The 23,381-nt window shown below is 34.6% G+C and overlaps 1 protein-coding gene and 1 pseudogene across 1 annotated transcript; one reads left to right on the forward strand and one right to left on the reverse strand.

The window, feature by feature from the left end:
- Positions 1-8,841: 8,841 nt before the first annotated feature.
- On the reverse strand, positions 8,842-8,950 carry LOC114623321 (annotated as a pseudogene).
- A 12,700-nt stretch (positions 8,951-21,650) lies between these two features.
- On the forward strand, positions 21,651-22,028 carry LOC114623313 (zinc finger protein 302-like). Its single transcript, XM_028769973.1, has 2 exons — positions 21,651-21,773; positions 21,835-22,028. The coding sequence occupies exons 1-2, from the start codon at positions 21,653-21,655 to the stop codon at positions 22,026-22,028; spliced, it is 315 nt and encodes a 104-aa protein (XP_028625806.1). The 5' UTR covers positions 21,651-21,652.
- Positions 22,029-23,381: the final 1,353 nt, after the last annotated feature.

The following is a 23,381-nucleotide window of genomic DNA, read 5'->3' on the forward strand; positions in this document are numbered from 1 at the left end:
AGTCCTGGAAGCAGTGGACATACACAGTTTACAGCAGTTTCATTGATTATTACTTATTTGAAATGTTGTGGGATACTCAGCAGAGAAGGCTGCCCAGACAAATGTTTAAACCATTACCAAGTCTTTATTAGCTATCCGGTGACTGTAGTAAGTATTTGGCACGCCAGAGTAGCCATGAGTGTTTCTCAGGGTGAGCTTTTAAGCACAGAAGAACCATGTTCTAGGTTGACATACTTCAGTTAAGAAAAATAGTCAGCAGTGGACCTATAGAAGCTAAAAATTAAGGAAAGTACAATTTGAGACTTTCCTAGAACTATATGAACTTTGATTATTTAGGACTTTGTTTTCAGTTTTGGCAGGTGGTGTTGTCTATGTGGTGAATTTTGCGGCCTGAATGGTACTTCTATCATGGAGTCAGCTGTGATAGGATCTGGGAGCCTCCTTATGTCTTGGGTCCTGTGAGAACACAACATGTTATTTTAAGGAATTCAGAAAATAGAAAAGAACAAAAATGCAATAGCTTTAAATGTGCCATTATTTAACTATCAGAAAAATTGGTCAGATTCTAAAATTACAGTTCCCACCAGATGTTTGAATGAGCACTGATTTATGCCTTAAATCTGAATTTGAACGAACAGTTAGCTTTCTGGACCTGTGGGTTCTGGATCCATAGATGAAGTCAACACTCACTAAAAGTATGCAGAGGTTTTTGTTTGTGCTTAACATACCAACTACTCTCATAGCATTTATTTTGTATTAGGCTTATAGTCTAGGAGTTATTTAAAATGTGATACACTATGGCTGTAGGGTACATACAAATTCAATTATAAAACATATAACATTTGTTCAACATGCAATAAATGCACCCATGACAGTTTTTGCAAGATAATACATTGATTAGCGACTTTGTAACTATTAGTTTCAGTTTCTGCCAAAGTTCTGGAATAGCTTTACAAGGGATTCTCATACTACTCATTAAGTCGGGCATGACTTTTACATGACATTTTATATAGGTACCTCTGTATTTGCAGGTTTATGTATTTGCAGCAAAAGTGATCTGCAGACAAATCTACAGATTCAAAGTAGTGCCTGACTTTAAGTAAGCCAAAAATTACTCTTTTAAGTTTGCATCCTGAAGAAAAAAAGCAAAGTAAAAATCTGTGGAGTGGCTTGATCAAGAGTCCAAGGTTTGCAAAAGGCATGAAGGTACTTCTTTTCATGGATTTTGGGAACTGCAATGGCTGAAAGGGCCACCAGCAATGATCCTTTGAGCCAGGTGATATGTAGGATAACTTTTATAGTTTTGCATTAAGTTCCTACTATATTAGCATATGTGTTACCTTGATTTATCCTTTTTTATAGCTGATGTTAGAGATTCTCAGAGTTCTTTACTCTTCTACTCTATAATAATGTGACAGTAAATGTGATGTGGTTGTGACCTACGCTAAGATTTCTGCCTGAAATTTAGCCAATTGTGCTGAGTCTTAAGTGCAGCTCTTCACCTGAAACTCTCTTGTTAAAGGACCAATAGCAGCAGCTTTCCGTAAGGCTTCATCATTTTTATGGGGGAGCTTTCATCCTTGAAGTACACAGTCACCTACTGAGTTGCAGCAGTAGATTTCAAAGAGTTTCTTAGGTGGTTGTATGGCCTGTGGCAGCAGCATGCTTCTCTATAACTATTGTATGACAAAAGTCTGAAAACAAGTTACTTCCTTTCAAAGATGAGGTATACCAGAATAGGAAGTATTAAGAAATGCTCAAAGATTGTGGGCTGTTGCTTATATGTCTGAAAATACATATCCTCATGATTTCAGTACCTGTGATACGTTTGCGGGGGGGTGCCTGGAAATTGGCGTGTGACTAGCAGTTGCCTCTCTCATGATGTGGAATGCACAACCACTGGGAAGATTGCCTATATATGGTACCTATGGGCCACTTACAACATAATATGTCCAAGGTTTGCAAAAGGCATGAAAGTACTGCTTTTCTATGTCACTTTTCATCTTTGAAGAGATTAGCAGGATGGTCTGTGGAGTTTGAGTATATAAAGCTTCTAATGTCATCTGCTGCAGTGTTTGGTTGCATTTTCACTGGACAAATTGTAAGCAACACTAAATCTGGAGTGTTTCACTCCAAAGGGAAGGTGTTTCAAGACATAAGCCCTATCTCATGATGTGGAATGCATAACACTGTGACTTATGAGGAAGTTCAAATCTGTGTTTTTATACTGTCAGAATAAATACCTTTTTGTTATAGATATGGATTTCTGAAAATCTCATCTGTAAAAGAAAAGGAATTCTGCTCTGAACTATTGATAGATATCTTAGTTTTAGAAGGAATACTATTGTATTAGGTAATTCAGTCAGCATTATTTTTCAAATTTTTACCTCTGTAAATAGAAGGATTGTATTTTATGTGAATCAAGTCTATACTCTTTCTTTGACCTTATTTGAAAGCAGATACTTGTTTCTGAACAAGCACATCCCATGAACATTTCTAGAATAAGATTCCATCAGTGTGATGCCATATATTTGACATTGAAGTAGTTTTAGGTAGTTAACTTCTTACTTGCAAAACATACTTGTCAAGGCAAGGGTACTCACACACCCTACCAATTGTGTCCCTTCAGAAGCGAAATGAGCTGTGGCTGAGAGCTTATAGATGAAAAGAGTCAACAGACCAGTTTACCTAAACCTCTAACCAAAAAGTAATTGTTACAACTTTAACATTTCTACAGCACGGACTATGGAGAGACGGATGAGGGAATCTCAGAACTGCAACTTCAGTAATCTACAGCTGAGCATCATGGGTTACTTTCATCTTTAAGAATACACAGAATTGAGTTGAATACAAAAGTAGTTGTGCTGTTAGTGGTGATCACTTTTTCTATAGGTAGGTCTACATGATGAGAATCTTTGAAGGTTCTGCATTTATTACATTGTACACATTGACTTTTTATTCTGTAAATTATTCTTAAGTCCCATTTTGACCTGCTAACTTATAGGAGAAAAATATTTGATTACTTTTACTTTATGTGTCAATGAATCAGAAGGTTTATGTCCCATATGGAATATGTCAGTACCATAGGACCATGAGAAAGAGTTCAAATGAGGCTTTCTTACTTGTGTTGCATTTGATGTGTGATAACTACTCTAACATTATGTAAGTAATGCTCTGCTTACATTTAGATAAAAGACATGACTGTATTTTCAGAAACTATTGTTCACTAAGTCAGTGGACATGCTTCAGCAGATGTCAACTTAAAGCCTACAACCTATATTACACAGGAAAGAAAGCTTTTCAGTGACCTTGCTGTAATGAACATAGATATCCAACCAGACCACATTACAAACTGAGTTTCAGTTGTTTTCTCTCCCCAATTTTCTCAGGATACCTTTTCACCTCCTCTATTTTTATTTCCATCCAACATTAAAATTCTTGTTCATTTTAACTCTTTATAAATATTTTAGAGTGAGGAAAAATTCTATGTACTATGGTATAAATACTTTCCTGTAGAAACTGTCAGTCTAGTGTTGTCAGGATAAGTACATGAGCCCCAGGGAAATGATTGTTTTGTAGAGTGTAATGACTCTTGGCTAGAGTCGGGTTTAAATAAGCCTAGTATGGCTTGTGGATGGTATGGATCACTTTTCCCATAACTGAGAGATTTAGAACTTTGCAACATCAGAGGCATGGCAATAGCAACACAAAACCCATTTAAGAATTTAACCAAGGGACTAGACTTAGGTGAGACCTAGCATACTACAAGCACATAATCCCTGTTTTAAAACACACACACACACACACACACACACACACACACACACACACACACATACAAAACCTTCTGATAGTTTTCTTTTTATAAGAGAAGCCTGTGTGGTCATCCCACATCTTATACTCTGTTTGTTTTTCCTTTGTTCTCTTAGGTGTTTAGAGAGGAATCAATGTTTGTTTGTCACATACAATCAAAAGATCACAGTCTTTCTCCCAAACCTAGTATCTGTAACAATTTCATTTTAAGAAACATGGAAATATCTAAAATGAGACTTGTGACTTCTGAACCCTTTAAGAAGGGCTCTAAATCCCATACTCCTGTTCCTGAATTCCCCAAATAGAAATTTCTGACAGAAGTCAGCTAAGTTTGTAACAGAGGTTCAGTGGATATTGAAAATGGGACACAAAGATCATATCAAACGACAAGCCAGGCAAGCCTCAGCAGCTACAAGTCAAGCACTGGAGTAGTTCTTATTCCAAAGCAAAACCAGAAATGCCTAACAGGGATGATCAGCATACAGAGAGAAGCCATAAGCAGTAGCCTTGATGAATCAGAATCAATTGGTACATGTCAAAACTTGGGGATGAAGAATAGTACCACAAACTTCCATTCGTTTTTGAAATAATCTTAAATATATTTTTACCGTTGTACATTGTTCTCATACAAAGACACATTCTCAGACTTGATAATTATATAATAAAAGTAGTAATCACACATTAATATATTCAAAAAGTGTTGTGTCATGAATTCAATCGGATGTAAAGATAAGAATATCAACTACATTAATAGGCAAAGTTCTTTCAGTTTTAGTAAATAGTGAAAGTATATGGGTAAAAAGAAATCTTAAAATGAAGTTCTTTGGAGCTTATTTTCAATAACAACTTGATTTTTGTATGTATATTACATATATACTTAGAATAATGTGAAAAAATTATTGGATGTTGAGGTATCACAAGTAGAAACTTTGAGAAGCCTTGATTGAGTAGGATAGAGCCAACAGAGTAATGGGATTGACACAACTGGTCCTCATAAAAGATATGGGCAATGACTTTGTGAACATTGGAGAGACAGAACCAGGTTCCAATTCACAATCTGGTGCTTCTGTAGTCCCACTCTGATGATGAACACTCAAAAGCTTCTGTGAGATGCTATGTATTGTGTTTTCAAAGGTTCAAAAATGTAGGTCTGATGACATTTGGAAGAAGCCAGGGATACATTCACCAAGAAAAGGGAGGGTTTGCAGGCTCCTATGCTGCCTTGATGTCACTGTGCTTCTTCACATCAGCAATCCTAGCTGCCTCATAATCCAGGCAAGCTGACAACCCAGATTAGCTATCTCATACATTTGCTACCATTTGTTGTGCTACAGATGCTTGATGTTTAGGCAATCAGTTTTCAAATATGTCTATGTATTCTGTCTTGTTTTGACTAATTAATTTGCAATAGCCCACTTCATTTTATATAGCCTTGTTTTATTTTGAAATGAACAGACTTTTCTTTCCTTGAGAATTCCTTTATGTGAAAAATGCCATAATTATCACATGAGCAAGGAAATAATTTGATTTTATAAAACAAATTTATACTAAAATATATGAAGACTAGAGAACACATCCATAGTAATCTCATTATGCTATTTATCTTATTGTTAGCAAGTAAAACATTGGCTTGCATATGAATTTCCAGCAAATCAATCTGTTTATATTGATTTTAAACAGTTAATTATTTTAGCAAATGCAGAGATTTATGTTTTTAAAGACAAAAGTATCCATCCATATATATATATATATATATATATATATATATATACATATATATGACATTTATAGTTTAATAGGTATGTGTATTGATGTATTTATGTTTATATCTGATATTATAAATGTGTATATTACACAGACACACAGACACACACACAGACACACATAGCCACTTTGCCTTTAATCTCTATTGCATAAACTTCACAAAGTAAAGTAATGACTCCAGGGAGACTCCCTACAATGTTTATCTGAAAAAACCTAGAAATACAGATTTGATTAATGATAGAAAACATACCTGGATATTAGCAATTCACAAATAGAAAAGTTTATATTCTCCAGAATGATAATTGCTCATTGTATTCTACCTACTATAGTGAAAAATTTCCTGAATATTATTTATGTACCATACGTAGTTTGCTCAAGATTTTAGTGTTAATGCCATTTTAAAGCATTAAGTAAAAGGGATAAAGAGGTTTTCAAATCAAAACAGGAAATGTAAGGAACACACCTATCAATATACAATAAAGTTTTGACAAAAATAGAACAAGCCTAGTATATAGAAAGAGCTGTTGATTGCTCAACAGACACATAATTCTAGTAAACACAATGATAAAATTATTTTCTTCTGGCTTCTGTCACTGAAGTAGCCTATCAAAACAATTTACTCAACAATAAAACAACACACCTGCTCTTGAGTTCAAAATTATTCATCATTTGAAATAATTTGGCCACACTTAAAAGAATTTATGCATACATCTTTAAATTCTAGGAGACTAAAACAATGTCATTATGTTGAAGTAGGGCAATAATAATATAGTGGAAGTAAGTTCTTAAATTCTACCTAATTGTTTACAAATACATTTTTTGTGCTATAAGGGCAAAGAGAAAGATGATTCTGTTGTGATTAATAATATTACTTTGAAATTAGAAAATAACAAACCTCATGAAAAATAGCAGTAGATGTATTCTCTGAAGATACTTCAGGGTCTTTTCTGAGATTAAAAAAAAGAAGAACCAGAATAGCTTAGGTTGTTTTAAATTCTTATGGTTCTATCCGAAATGCTCAAAGACAGCAATTCCTCCTTGAATTTTCATATATTTAAATGAACACTTCATCAAATAAAATGTTAGCTCACCAACAAATCAAAATCCAACACAGTCCTTGCTTATGCAGCCAAGTATCATTGAACTCTTTATCAATATTAGAAACAAGTTTATAAAATAATTATTAGATTATTTTATCTGGTTTGGCATAAATTTAAAATTTTTATTAATTTCCATTTTTCTTTTTCTTTTAAATTTTGTCCATTCGTTGTTTTACATCATGCACCCCAATTCTGCTCATCTCTCCAAACTCTTGGAGCCAACCTTTGCAACTTCCCTCCAAACAGAGAAAAAAAATCATACTGTAGAAGCTGTAGTGTGTCACAATGTCTCATACTTTTTCTCATATTTCTTTGCTTACAAATGTCCATTTTAAAGATTCATTGGTCTGGTATGAAGTCTCTGGTTTCTGCTACTTTATTGATACTGAAACCTCATTGGGACTCTTTTCAGATATCCTGTTGTTGTCCTATGTCATGGAGCTCTTATTGTTTTGGCTTTCCAGGATTGGCCCCTTCATGCATTCCTGAAGCTCATTAATAGGGTAGATGCTGGGGTAGGCCAATTCAAAGACGTGGGCTGGGCTTGAGAGGTACATCAGCTAGTCAGCCCATCTGTTTTCCAGCTCTCATGCCCTTTGGACCAGCTGACCAGGAACCCAGCTACCAGTGTCAGTTCTAGCCTGCTACCCAGGCAAGCTGCAGCACTCTCGTGAGTGCTCCAGCAGATGAGGGACATTACCAGTTCAACTATTTCCATGACCCTAATTCCAGCTCTCCTCCTGCAAAGAGATGAGAGAAGGGAACAGGGAATCTTTCCCTCTTCTATGCCACCACCCAGCATACAAAAGGCATGTCCTGTTCTCTCAAACGCATGCTCTCAAGACTGGTTTACCAGCAAACCTCATATCCAGATCCTATTCTACTATGCTACATAGGCAAGATGTAGGACTTGCTCTCTGTAGTGCTACAGCAGGTCTGGGAGGAGGTGTAGGGGAGTGGGTCTGGGACCGCTCTCCTCCTCTCATGACCTCAGGGCCAGCTCTTGTCTGCCATAGGTGGTAAGGGGTTAGAAAGGGGGGAGGGTGTATTTTTCTTCCTTGCCCATATAATCAGATGGCAAACAAGTGGCAAGGTCACCTCTCCCACACTCCAGCCCTAAAGATTAGCTCACCCATGCACCTGCTATCAGGGTCAGCTCTACTGTGATGACAAGGAGAGGTATAGGGCCTGCTCTCCTTAATGTTGCAGCAGGTGAAGGGCAGGGAAAACTCTCTTGTTTTCAGGAACCCAGGACTTAGTTTCCTGCCTGAAAAAGAAGGTGAGTTGTCGAACACACTACATGGGAGATGAGTGGTAGGGCAAGGGCTCCTCATGCTCCTTCTCCCCCCATATATCTTGCAATGTGCAGTACCTTCTTTCCTGATTACTACAGCAGAGGGCTGGATCAACGCTCCAGCTTTCATGTCCTCAGGGCAAACTTTCCCAGGATGTCCATCTGAGGATGGGGTCTTTTATGCACAGTCCTCAGACATCAACATGTTCCCAAGAGGTAGTCTTCCAGGCCTTTGGTGGTAACAGACCCCTGATGCTCCAGGGCCACATACCTAGGCATGTCCCTCAATGGCAACACAGGCCGGGACTCCACTGTGGTCCCAGGTAGCATCACCAACTACCCTCATCCAGCTATTGTTCACTACAATTGTGTCTCCAGTTCTGCCTCTTTTTTGCCCAGATCCTTGTGTTTCTCTTTCTCTTTTACTTCTGCATCACTTAGTTGCTCCTGGGGACTCTGAATATCTGTGGTCATCTTAGGATTGCTAGGCCCTGCTTGTACCTTATGGCACCAGACAGAGTTCACCTTGGGCATGGGGTAACTGCCCCCTTCCCCCAAGGCTGTCCATGCTGGACTGGTGGTTATTTAAAGATAGTTCCTGGTCAGGGACCCATTGTGCAAGTCTGGTAATCATATCAGTTTCACTCCTAGCCTAGCCTAAGTGAGTGGTGCCTTGCAAAGATCATCAGTCTAGGGCTTATGCCATACCAGGGCCCAAAGTCCTAATCAGGGTTCTTCTAGTCTCAGGTTCTGGGTCCTGGGAGCTATGGGGACTTGCAAGACACCTGAATGGTGATTGTTTCAGCTAGCTTACTGTCTGAGCCCCTAGGAACTTGACTGGTGGTAGTCTCATGTTCTCCTTTTTCAGGGACTGATGGGTTACTAATCATTCAGGTGTTTAAAAGTCAGAACATTAAGTGTAGACATAGCCTTTCACTTTTCTACTACCTACTATGTTCATGAATTTTCTAATATCAACATGAGTTTTAACAAAATCCATACAGTTTCTTTGATTAGTTGATCTTTTTAATTAAAAGGGATTAATTAACATAAGAAGCAAATGAGTGAAGGAACGTAACTTGTAAACATTCTTGTATCTGTATATAACGCATTATACAACACTCTAATTGGTATCATTATGTAGACAACCAAACCGTACTGTACCTTTAAGTCATATGTTGAGGTAGTAGTATAATGAGTTCCATGAAACCTTTCTTTGCTAAGTGTGTATTTAACTGAACTTTCAAAATGAAGAAAAATAGTAGCTCACCAGAACGTTTTATACTTTAGATGGCCACACAAGAATACATAAATTAGACTTTACAAATACATTTTTGCTAACACCAGGACCACATACCAAACTCTCCAGCAGGTGAAATAATCAGGAGACCAAATATCAAGACTTTAAATAAGAATTTCTTTGAAGCAAGTAAGAATTCTGCTTCCTCAGGAAAAAGGTCTGAATAATTTGAGCTAATGTAACTTCTAGTGTATAGCTTAAAGATTGTGGTACATGCTCTTGCATTGGAAGCGCAAAGAGATTTGTACTTTCTAAACTCCAACCCAGGGATAACATAGCAAGCTAGTTGCAGCTGCTTTTGTTAATCAACATAATAGAAGAAATCTAGCACATAGATTATTTCATTTCTTATAGAAAAAAATTCTATGTCATAAAATTAGTGTGATTCTCTGTTTTGCCATTCTATTTGAAACTAAGTGTTTTGTAAAGGAAGTAGATTTACTTTTGATTAAAATTTTAGAGAGTTACAAATAGGCTGTTGGAGTCTTTATTAGGTTCCCCTGGATATACCACAGCATGCTGGAAAAAGGTAAAGGGCAGGAAGTCACAGGGATATGAAGGGATGGATGCCACTTGCTTATGAGGGAACTATCTACACTTAGCCAAATAACTATATCTTGTGGGACAGCAATAGCAGTGTCCTAACAATTTTCTACTATGTCTGACATCTTAAAGCTCTAACCAACTCAAACTTGCTGAACTTGGTAGCAAAGAATGGTTTGGGTTGATAGTTGGTAAATTTTTAAGACATTTTAAAAAATTAGAAGGTGGGGCCTACTGGAAGGAGGCTGTCATTGAGAGTTGACCCTATTCTGCCATATTCTCTGCTTCTTGCCCACTGGGGAATAGAGAACTACTCCTATTGTTTGCTCCAAATGCCATGGTATTGCACTTAACTCTATGGAGCCACACCATCCTAGAGTGAGCCCTTGGAAACTATGAGGCAAATGAGTCTTCCTTCCTTTCTAATATTTTGTCAGGTATTTTTGCCAAAGTGACATAATAGTTGCTAGCACCGTGAGCCAGAAAGTAATTTACTTGTATAAGGTAAGCCTATAGTGCACAAAAGAAAGTGACAAATGGGACATGTGTCAGAACTGATTCTTGGACCAATTATTTAGTGCACATTTTGTACCATATTTTCAGATTGCTGTAGGCAAGTGTCCCACATACTTTAGAAAGGGGACATTAAGTTCTGTCATCAGGGCTATAACTGATACAACTTGAATATTCCAAAAGAGACTTTTAGTGTAGTAAAAATATACTCTGAACTGTGGAAGCTAGGAATATAGCAACAAGAAATTTTAAGGAACAAAAAGGACAATGACTATCAATACATATATATTCCTTCAAAATATTGTAACTTTTTTGTGGTTTAGATAAAATGAGCAGTAGTAACAATAGAAATTACTCACACATACTTTTGATACATACTCTGGTATTCATTATATATACACTTTCCTAAATAGTCATACATATTAGAATGCATAACACGTATTTGTTAATTCTTTGTAAATCATGTGAACCTATTACCCAAAAATATATCGCAAAGATAATTTGTTAAATCCTTGTGAATTAGTTTGAAACTGCCAGATGTGAGAACTAAAAGTCACATTTATACTGTGTTCACACATTTGCTGTATTTCTACTACCTTGTTACAGGACATTGACACACTAGTTGTAGATTTTGGTGTCCATGTTGAATTATAAGACCTTTTCTAAAACATCATTGTCTTCTCCAAATCACTTTAAGTGAAGCTGACTATGTTTGAAATCAATAATTAAAATGATCATAATGACTGTGGGTATTAACAGACTTTATGCTTCTAATAGTTCCTGAGCAGCCTTTGTTTTTGTGTTTGTTACGGTTACAACTATTTTTCCAATGACTTACATAGCTCACTTTCCTTAGTCTTAGAATAGATTTCTGTCACAGCAACTTTTTCTAGCATCTTATATCTTCAATTATCTTTATTTGTGAGTATCTTCTAAGTATTGTCCTTTATAGATACTGTTCTCAAGTAGGTGGTTCAAATGAGCTTTGGGTATGCTCAGTCCACATTTCCTCATTAATCATTTTCTCTTTAATTCATACCACTAGTGATTTACTAACTAGCCTTGTGGTACTAACACCAAATGTTCTATAATAATGGCCTTGTAATTTTTTAGCATCATTTAACATATGTAATCTATTTTATTCCTTTAAAACTTATTTCTTGTTATTTTATATCTTACTTTATTTTTCTCTGGTTGTCTCCCAAGTTCTTCTCAGTTTCATAAAGTAAATACATTAACTAATTTAGAAAGTACCAGACAGGGACCATAAGTACCTTAAAAATCTTCTTACCTCCACATACTCTCTTACTTTTTATCTTAATTGAAAGATAGAAGCACATCTTCTGATCCAGTTCTGGTCCAGTTAATTACTTCTCAACTACCCCCTGACTCTCCCCAGTGCTCTATACCTTACATCTAGCTCTTTATTTTATGAATACTTTTACTTTACTTCTGAACTAACTAGTATATTTAATACTCAGTAGTTTTTAGTTGATACCTATCTATATTTAAATTAAAGGTAACATCACATTTCTAAAACTGCTTTATTGTTTTTTCACTTTTAAAAAATTGCAACATTTGAAAATGCCTTCTTATAAATTCATTCTCAATGCTTGTTCCTCTATTTTCTTGTATCAACAGACTCATGTGCTTACTATCCAAGGTCTTCACCCCCAACTTCATTCTGACTGCCTCCTACTATTATTCAAAAAAGAAAGAAAAGACTTGGTTCTGGTATCTTTCTGATTTAACAAATAAGTTCCATGCCTTGGCTACATTTATCTTCAAACCAGTTGTAATTGTATGGAAAAGAAAAAATATTCTGGTAAATAGTTTATAAAAACAGAAACTTAATTGAACCAAATCATTCTGTTATAAACAAAGTGATAAATACAATTATGTTTCCACTGTTTTGGAAACAGGTTTAAACAGGTTTTAATTGATATTCAGGCACAAGAAACCAATTGAAATTCTGAGAGTGCTTTTCTTTCAATAATGAAGAGTAAAGCCACAGGCAGTGCTTTAGAAAAGCACATAAATGATAGGAAAATTTAACAGCTTGGTGTGCCAAACACAATCCTGTGTACACATGTACTGAGATGGCTGTTGGGAAGAGAATTTATTCTTATTAAAAGCTGTAGGTAGAGCACATGTGTTTATAAAGTGTTGTCAGGATGTTGGCACAAAGAAAATACAAATAAAATCAACTGCATATGAATGGGAAAAAAACCTTCTGAAATAAAAATTCTTACTGTGTTGATACTAGTATCATTGAAAAGGTTATTTCCTAACAATGGTAATCAATTCCAACACTGTCTCTGAATGAATGTTCATACATATAAATTGCAGAACATTATTTTTCAATACATTAAAAGAATTCGATTACTCAAGTCCCAAATACCTCAGATAATTTTACCCAGGTAGTTTGAAATATCTTAGCGTATATCTGATTAATTGAATCAGAGATCTTTAACTGAATGAAAATTAAACATGCAGAAAAAAAAACCCTGAATGAGATAAGAATCAATCATAATAAGAGAGTAAAAGACAAAGATGACATGCTCTATGGAGGTATATGGGCACCAATAAGATACAAGAAAGTCAGACATAAAAAATAACCCTGAAAATCATATAGGAACGTATCTATTATTTACAAAACCATATGTGTGAAGGTGAACTATGTTCAACTTCATGTGTCATTAGTAGAATCTGATCAAGTTTCTTGCGGTTATATGATCTGTTACAGTGAAGTTACACAAATCACTTTGAAAATTTGTGTAAGTTTCTGGGAAGTACTAAGTATCTGAGTGATGTAATTGTAGTAAGAAAGTTTGAAGAAGACTGTTCCAGGAACACACATCTCTTCTACTCCCGTAGACCTTCTCATTTTCATTCCACCAACTCTCTTTCACCTCCTACTCAACATTTTCTAACTTCCCTGGTGCTTCACTCATGCCTTGTGTTTTCTTCCAGTGAAAGGATAAAACACTGGGTTCTTCTGAAATACCAGCTTACATTTACAGAGAACACTTTGCATAACTTTTTAAAGTTCTTTTTAATAGAAATGTTTTCTCTTAAATTTAATATGAATTTATTGAACAATTGTTTTATCTGTTACACTCCAGTTGAGTAATTTTTATAGGTTTTTATACAAAAAGGTGTCTGAATCTTTTATTAGCTGATGTTTCTCTAATTTCAATGAAAATTTTAAGAGGAAAACATTAAAGTTACCAATAAAATCTGGACTTGAATCTAAAAAGTAAGTGTGTACTTTCCTTTTCTAGGATGAGTTTTGAACATCTTGAGGTATTTAAACTTAAAACAGAATATTTAAAAATTTTGCTTACATTTCCTGGCAGCCTGAACATACAATATTCACATATGGCATTTTTTTCTTCATCAGTAGCCCAGTAACAAATTGTAATAGATACTATGAAATCACACGCCTCTGTGGTCTTTCAGCAGTGATTTGATCTCTTTCCATCACAATGAGCATCACAATGAGGTGTTAATAGAACATTTATAGCTGAAAGACCAGAGTGGTAGGTAGATGGCTTTTATTATTTTACTATTAAAAAGTATATAACATATAGAAAAATATATGTAATAGTAATACAATATCCACATAACGCTTGGTTAATTTAATCAAACTTTGGATCTTAGCTATCACATCATTCTGTTCATATCTAAAAAAGGTTCACTGATTACACGTGGTCAGTCAATCAGGACATGTAAAGTTGTTCCCTAATATAACATATTTTCAAAGTCCTGAACTAATTTTCTAATGGGTATTACAGGTTCTTGTCTTATCTGACAGACATACAAGCATGTTTGTCACTATTACCTAAGCCATGAGGTAAAAAAAAAATGATATTTTTCTGTGTACTGACTCTATGTATATTTGAAGTTTGACTATATGCATATCAGTTTGGTCATTTTCTATGATTGTCTCTTTAGATTCATGAATTCTTTTACTCTTTCAAGGTTTTCTAGTTGAGGTTTGTATTTATAGTACAACTTTTTTTCTGGATTCATAGTTCATTATAACCATGCATATCCTTAATTTTTAGAAATTTGAAGTTCTTCCAGTTATATCTTGGTCTTTGGCATGAGTAAATGCAATTTTTCAAGACTTTTTCTCAGATTGTAACTCTGGTAGACTTTTTGTTTTCTCTTTGTATTGCTCCTGAGAAAGTCCTTCAACAGGGGAATGGATACAGAAAATGTGGTACATTTATACAATGGAGTACTACTTAGCTATTAAATCAATGACATCATGAAATTAGCAGGCAAATGGTTGGAACTTTCACTAGCAGTATTGGAGAGTTCATACTTATGTGAGGAATAAATATATAATCATATGCTTAGTTTTATATTTATATGTACATTTTTAAAATTAAACTTCATTGGTTTCTTTTACTACTAAGAGAAAGAGATCCAGTAAAGGTGACAGACTGAAGCCTACACGGGTAGCACTCAGTTTTAACTATGTGTGATTTCTCTACTGCCTTCAGAAGCTTTTGATTAATATTCTTGAACATTTTGGTAAAGCTGCTTGGCTTAGTTTGTCATTTATATTTGGGCCATAACAATATAATTTATGCCTTTTCTGAGAAAAGTACACTACTTATAGACCACAATGATCTTAACATTCTCTTTCTTGGAAGCCTGTTGAAATGCTAGACTTTTACTTTGTTGACATCAATAATCTAGATGGTGGCATGTAAATTCCCACCTCTGATGATAGTTATAACTATGCCAGGTAATATAAAATTGTTTGGACAATAAGTTCTCTAGAGCCTCCAATCAATGCAACTTTTCTTCCTTGGGGCTATAGTGTTTTTAATTACTTAATTTAATTAATTAAAAATTAATTCATTAATTTATTTTAAAATTCACTTGACATCCCAATAACAGCGCTCCTCCTCTCTTCCTAGTCCCACCCTTAGAAGTATCTTCCCAGATTGCCCTTTCCCCTTCTCCTGAGAAGGGGAGCCACCCTTTGGGTACCATCTCACTTTGAGGCATCAAGTCCTAGCAGATCTAGGAATATCCTCTCCCACAGAGGCCAAATCAGGCAGTATAAACACAGATAAGTATAGCTTTCACACTCTCAAAAAAGTTTGTATTTGCAACAGAGACAGTTACTGAAAAAAGATCAGACAGTATAAAACATTGATCAAATGTAGAGAAAAAGTGACCATGGGTGCTCACCCTATGCCTAAGGCTCAGGCTACCTTACAGAAGGTACATTGAAAAATAGGAAGTCCTGTAATCATACTCATACAAGACATCTAAATAGACTGTGTATGGTACGTGTGTGTGTGTGTGTGTGTGTGTGTGTATATGTGTGTGTGTGTGTGTTGCATATGTAATTTCTGTTTTCTTCAACTTCTTCAGAGTGAGAAGTTTTTCTATTACAGTATTAGTTCTATTGACATGTAACTTAGCAGTGAATAAACAATTTGGGTTTCCTGTGGATATATTGATCTTCCTGGATATTAAAGTCACATAAACATTTCAATAGAGTTTTGAAAATGGTGTAATATATTGTGTTTTGCAATAGAATCAATTACTGAAACCGTTTGTGACATCAAACACTTAACTATACCTAAACAATGATGTCAATATACTTTCAAGATCCCTATTGGAGACCATTTCATAAAGAGAAACAAGCTTCATGTACATGTACAGCCCAACCATACCAACAGAAAAAGCAAGAATACCATAGTCACTGCTCTCTTATTTTTGATTTACTCAAGAAAATATCTAGAGAAAAGGTAAATTTGAAGTTTTCACATTTGAGAGCTATTGTCAACATTCATTTGAAATTTGGCATTTTTTATTTAAGAATTCTGATTTGTTTAAATAATCAAATATTTTTATTTCAATAAGTTTTGTCTAATTTAGTGAAATATCTGTAAATCAGTTGTCCTCAGTCTCAGTTTGTGCTCATTAGGCTACAAGATATAGAGTAAAACATGCTTAGAACTGTAATTTTTGAAACAGTAATAAGGAATTTTAAATACTTTGGTAATTAAGCTATTGTCATTAGCTATACAGATAGTGTTTTGGGAACATTTTAAAATTCATTTAACATTGCTAAAAGCTTACATTAGCAAATTAAATTCACCATTGGAAACTTTAATATAATTATATTATTGTTTTATATTTATGTGGGAAAACATGAAACTAAATGCAGCAAAGCTATTTCAGTATATACCGGTTTTAATATGACTGTATTCTTTCACTCAGAAATTAATTTTGAGATATGCATGATTAGAAATAAATTCTGTAGTTACATAAAAACATCTTAGTTAGTCAATTTTAACCATTGTATTTTATCAAATAGAAATACCTTAAATGTTTATTTTTAATATGTAATATAATTTAATTATATCAATACCTACTATAGCAAAGAATAACAACTAAACTAAACATTCCTGATACCAAAAGATGTTACTGAAAGATATTTATAACCTATAAATTATTTCAGTTGTTTTAGTAAATTTTCACATAACCATGTAGAAACTTAATTGAGTAGATTAGAAAGGATATCCTAGTTATAAATGAATGACTTCTCTTATAAGTGTGCAAAATAAATACACAAATATTTAGATATTTGTTTGATACTGTGATTTAATTCTCCTCCTGTCTCCAACCCTCACATACACCCTCCTCTCTCCTTAAAGTCATATGTTATGACTGCTGAGCCCATATAATGCTAGTTGTATATCTGTTTCAGGGTCTTTAGCCCAGAAAAACCAATTACTGTGCTCTTTCCTGGTGAAACACTCCCAAGTTTACTCAGTTTCCTATAGTTCTTATTGTAGGGTTGATATCTTGTCGAATTTTCTTGTACAGTTTGCCATGTTCGTTGGTATTATCCTTGCCCCACTCCTGTTTCGGTGATTATTTTGGCAAGCCTTTATAAGTCTAGTTTCTGATGTTGTTAGGAAAGATAAAGTGGTGATTTATATAATTTTAGACCTACAAGTATTATGGTCAGTAGGTCCGTTTGTAAACGTAGGTAATCATACAGAGATAATTATTTGTATATGAAAAGAATAAAGAATTTTTCGAGATGTGACATTATTATATGCAGATTACAAATCTGCTCAGGGTTCTTCTATGAGCATTTCCTTCTAATTTTAATTCACCTTGAAGGTTTTTATTTGCAAGTCATATTATGATAATGGAAAATCATGTTTTAGAAATTTTGGCAACATGGTAAGTGAAAATACAACTGAATTTTAAGTGAGTCACGGGATTCATAATCATTCAGTTTTGGTGATGTAAGGTCAACATATGTTTTGTTTTCTCAATTCCAAGAGTCAGAATACTACTGGATCTTCTGCTTAAGTTGAATTTTGAAGGATCTGAATATTAATTCTCCTAAGTCTAATAGCAAAATGTCTGCTGAACATCTATGCCAATTGTTTTTTGTTTCTTTTTCAAGAGAAATATGCACAGTGCTCTCACTATTTCGTGTTTGAAAATAAGCATCTAGAAAGACTAATGATGAACAATCTCAGAAAACAGATAAAGGAGAGCATTTAACTTCCTGTAAGGGCAGATCATAGATGAGCTTCATCCATCACCACAGCCATTCAGTAACTGTGAATATCTGATCTTCCTTGATCTACTAAGAACTAAAGAAGTTGTTCCCCTAAACAGCTCTGTGGCATGATCAGAAGTGTATTAGCTTATTTTCCATTACCGAGGGTGAAGATATCTTCTAACATTCACCCTTCCCTGGAAGGTCTCACTGACATCCCACACCCAGCCTTCAGGCAAAATAAGCAAATCTAAAGAAAGGTAAATGTCTCCTGGCAGAAAAATTAACAGCCATTTTTTTCTCAACCCATTTTTGGTTTTGTGGCATTTTCCCACAGATGCACATGAGTATTTCTACTTCTAGAGACTAACGAAGGAGTCAGAACCTATTAAAATTGTCAGTTTCTTATCGTTGAAGCAAATAGCTGAAGATGTTTGTATAATATTAGGGATAAAATAACTTTTAGATATAAAATGTTATAGACATTAAAAAGTAAACTTATTAATTCCCTTAAATCTATAAAATACTACCTCCATATTAAATGATCCTTTAAATATTCAGTAACTAATTTCATACTTGAAATCATTAGGATAATTTTTTTATTGTTTTTTAGGCCATTTTCAGTAGTGTGCCAAAATACCCAAGGCTGGGTAACTTTATAAGAACCTTGATGTTACTCATCATGAAAATTGACAATCAGGTATTTCTATGTGATCATGATCAGCCTCTGTAGAAGACTTAATAGTTGATGGTATTATAGTAGAAAGACATGTGTAAAATAAAACACATGGCTAGACAGAACATCAGAAGATTTAATGTTCAGACTCTGGTTTATTAATGAATTTCTAAGATGAGAACAGGGTTGGACAAGAGCTATTCCAATCCTTTCTGTGGACTGCCTTGAGTGACTTAAGATCAGTTGTTAGCTCTAGCTCATAAGATCATGGCCTCTATCACTCTGAGAACCATGCCTCCATTTAGTGAACACTTGGAAACAAACCACATTCTAACCGAAGTGATTTTAAAATGCACCAAAATATCCTTCATATTTAGTCACATGGATGATACAAGAGCTCAAAGCTTTTCACTTTTTGCATTATAGGTGTCACTATTTATGCTTGTAATGACAGTTTATTGTTTATTATGCAATGTTTTAAAATCATATACTTCAATATCTGATATTGGTTTCCATATATACTATAATAATACCTTGAAACTAATCACCATTTCAGCATTTATTCCTTCAATACACAATACAGTAAGTATCTAGTGAAAGGTTGGAAAGACAGTTCAGTGGTTAAGAGTGCTTGGTAATTTTCCAGAAGATGTGAGCTTGTGATGTGAATTGCTCACCGCTTGTAGTAACTCTAGATTCAGAGTATCTGATGCCTTTCTTCTGACAGCTTAAGGCTCATTGAACTTATATGTTTAATAAATGAATAAAAATAAGGTAAAATAAATCTAAAACTATTTGGTGAAATCCAAGTCTGAGATAATAAAATCATATTTACTCCTTGGTCTACTATTTTGTGTATCATTAATTTATTGTGCTCCCTATCCCCCACTAACATACAAAGAAAAGGCCAGTGATCTATCGTGAGTGATACTTACTAAATAACAAACACTTTTAGATAAAGATATGTAACTTATAACACTGACATAAATCTCTTCATAGAGTATCAATGTAATACACTCTCAATATAATAACATTTGTTTGCTTTCAATATAATACACTTTTAATATAATAACATTAGTTTTTCCCTTTATGTTATATATTTCTTACCTCCTACTTAAAAACTCTATGCTATGAATGTTTTCTTCCCTCCAAAACTCATACTGAAATTTAGTTGTATTAATTGAGTATTATGAAATTTGATCTTAAAGAGCAGATTAAACATGGCAGCCTTAATCTAAAGGATAATATTAATAATCATTGTTCAATACAGTATTTTATTGAGATATAGTTTCATAGAATATATTATGAGTATGGTTTTTCCTCCCTCATCTCTCTTAATATCCCCTCTACTTCCTCACCCACTTGATTTCAATACCTATATTTTAAAAAAAATATGAGTTGCTGTAAGAATGGTTTATCAATCAATTAATGTAATTCAATTATTACAAATTACATGTAAGAAGTGATTGTAGCTACCTTTTGCTCATTTTTTTAAATCTGCTGCTATGTGATAAATGAAGAAAGAAAGCCCTTGTCATATCCTTACAATTCATTCCTGAACTGCTCTGATTCCTGAACCTGGGCAAATAAACTACTCTTTGTGATAAATTACTTAGTTTCACTTATTTTGTTAGCAGCTAGAGTATACAGAAAATTATGAAGAAATTCTAATTGTATTACAACCAATCAAATCTAATGGCCAGTCATGTGGTTTAGTGGCCAGCTTACAAATTATATCATTGAGACTCTATAGACTGATACTGAATGACTGGCTGGAGAGTGAGATGACAGTTTGCATGATGTTTACCACATTCCCTCTGAATTAGCCTAAGGAAGTTGGAGTTTGAACTTAGAATTTTCTGAGTGATAATCTCATGTCTGTTTCAAAAGGAATTCAGTAGTTTTTAAAGTAGCACAGTGCTGCTGCAGACTCAGCCCTCTCACTTAATCCAATTTCGTCTCAAATCAGACAAACTCTGGGATTTTCATTTGTGATAACCAATACAGTTCCTTTATACTTTAAATAACCTTGTTGTGATGACTGTCATTTTCAAAACCACTTCTAAATATCTCCTCTAAGAACCAGTGCTGCCAAAATGACATAAAGAGGGCTCTATATTCAGCACCCTATTGCTTTCCCTATAGGAAAGATAGTTAAAGAGGGAACAATGCAATACCTGTTAGAATAAAGGTTTTTACCAAAAGACTATGGGGAAAAGTACTGCTTTTGTTTGATGCCCAAATTAATAGGAAAGATTAATTATCAAGGAAAATAATTAGTTGTTCTAGCAATAACTCAAAAAATAATAGAATAAATAAGTTTAAACAATAGAAAACATTGTTATGCATAGACTATAAAATTTGTAGAAAAAAATCACTTATGTAACAGAAAATAGTTAACTGATATAACCCACATCTAATAAAGTGTTTTCCCCAAATGCTTTCTGATGAGATAGAATAATACTATGTTTTATCATACTCTATTCAGAATTTGTCTGCCATCCACCAAATAATCCCATTGATCACTGCTGTTTCATAATTAGACAGGGAAGTTAAAATCATAATACATGGTATAAAAGCTCAGTTCCTTTTTCAAAAAGGCAGCCAAGTAAATCTTGAACATCTTTCCTTTCAACCTTAAAACTTGTAGTTCCCTTGTTACAACAAAATGAAATGTCAAACATACTTTCAAGGCCACCATTTTTTCTTAAAAGGAACACAATCATATAATTGATCACGTTAATCATTCAAAATGGTTTTTGCTGTGTTATTATCATTAGATTCAACATCTTTACTTTTCAGATGAATCATTTCTTTGCTAACAAGTTGAAGTGTTTTTTGGAAAACTTTTATAAGAATGGAACAGTTATTAACTAGTATATGACCTCTTGAGCTATCTTGGTGATGATCATCCACAGCTTTATTTTAAGAAAGCTTCACTCAGAAAGAATTAAAGAATCTTGTCTTTAAAAATTAGTGAGAATGGCCATTCCTGAGCAAACAGCCTTGAGTGGATGATGTGATGTGCTTTGACCTCTGCTGCTGGGTCTGCTTACTGGAGCGCTGACAGGCTGAGCTACTAAATCGCAATATGAGTGCAGTGACTTATGAGGACGTGCATGTGAACTTCAGTGAGGAAGAGTGGGCTTTGCTGGATCCTTCCCAGAAGAAGCTCTACAAAGATGTCATGCTGGAGACCTACAGGAACCTCAGTGCTATAGGATTTAATTGGGAATACCAAAATTTTGAAGAACATTGTCGAAGACCCAGAAGACTCAGACGGCATGAAAGAAGTCAGAGTGCAGAGAAACCCTCTGAATATTCACAATGTGGTAAAACCATTGCTTTACATGCTCACAGTCCTGCTCAAAGGCATGAAAGTTTTCATACAGAAAAGACACCTCATGAAGTTTTTCAGTGTGTGGAAGCCTTTGCACCTTATACAAGTCTCCAGAAGAGTAAAATAACACAAATTGCACAGAAACCCTATGAATGTAATCAATGTGGTAAAGCTTTTGCAAAACATAGTCATCTTGAAAGTCATGAAAGAGTTCATACTGGAGAGAAACCCTATAAATTTAATCAACGTGAGAAAGCCTTTTCCCAACATCATAGTCTCCAAAGGCTTAAAAGGATTCATACTGGAGAGAAATCCTACAAATGTAATGTATGTTATAAATCTTTTTCACGAAGAGTTAGGCTCTTGAAACATAAAAGAACTCATAGTGGAGAGAAACCCTACAAATGTAAGCACCGTGGAAATCAACCAAATAGAAACAAAAAGAACTATCCAAAGAATCAATAAAACTAGGAGCTGGTTCTTTGAGAAAATCAACAAGATAGATAAACCCTTAGCTAGACTAATCAGAGGGCAGAGAGACAGTATCCAAATTAATAAAATCAGAAATGAAGAGGGTGACATAACAACAGAAACTGAGGAAATTAAAAAAATCATCAGATCCTACTACAAAAGCCTATATTCAACAAAATTGGAAAATTTGGATGAAATGGACAATTTCCTAGACAAATACCAGTTACCAATGTTAAATCAGGACCAGATAAACCATCTAAACAATCCCATAACCCCAAAAGAAATAGAAGCAGCCATTAAAAGTCTCCCTACAAAGAAAAGCCCGGGACCAGACGGTTTTAGTGCAGAATTCTATCAGACCTTCAAGGAAGACCTAATTCCAATTCTTTTCAAACTATTCCACAAAATAGAAACAGAAGGTACATTACCCAACTCATTCTTTGAAGCCACAATTACACTCATACCTAAGCCACACAAAGACCCAACAAAGAAAGAGAACTTCAGGCCGATCTCTCTTATGAACATTGATTCAAAATTACTCAATAAAATTCTAGCGAACCGAATCCAAGAACACATCAAAACAATTATCCATCATGATCAAGTTGGCTTCATCCCAGGAATGCAGGGTTGGTTCAATATTCGGAAATCCATCAATGTAATCCATTATATAAACAAACTCAAAGAAAAAAACCACATGATCATCTCACTAGATGCTGAGAAAGCATTTGACAAAATTCAACACCCCTTCATGATAAAAGTCTTGGAAAGGTCAGGAATTCAAGGTCCATACCTAAACATAGTAAAAGCAATATACAGCAAACCAGTAGCCAGCATTAAACTAAATGGAGAGAAACTTGAAGCAATCCCACTAAGATCAGGGACTAGGCAAGGCTGCCCACTCTCCCCCTACTTATTTAATATAGTATTGGAAGTCCTAGCCAGAGCAATTAGGCAACACAAGGAGGTCAAAGGGATACAAATTGGAAAGGAAGAAGTCAAAATCTCACTA

Source organism: Grammomys surdaster, unplaced genomic scaffold, assembly GCF_004785775.1.
Source record: "Grammomys surdaster isolate TR1022 unplaced genomic scaffold, NIH_TR_1.0 196, whole genome shotgun sequence".
Taxonomy (NCBI): domain Eukaryota; kingdom Metazoa; phylum Chordata; class Mammalia; order Rodentia; family Muridae; genus Grammomys; species Grammomys surdaster.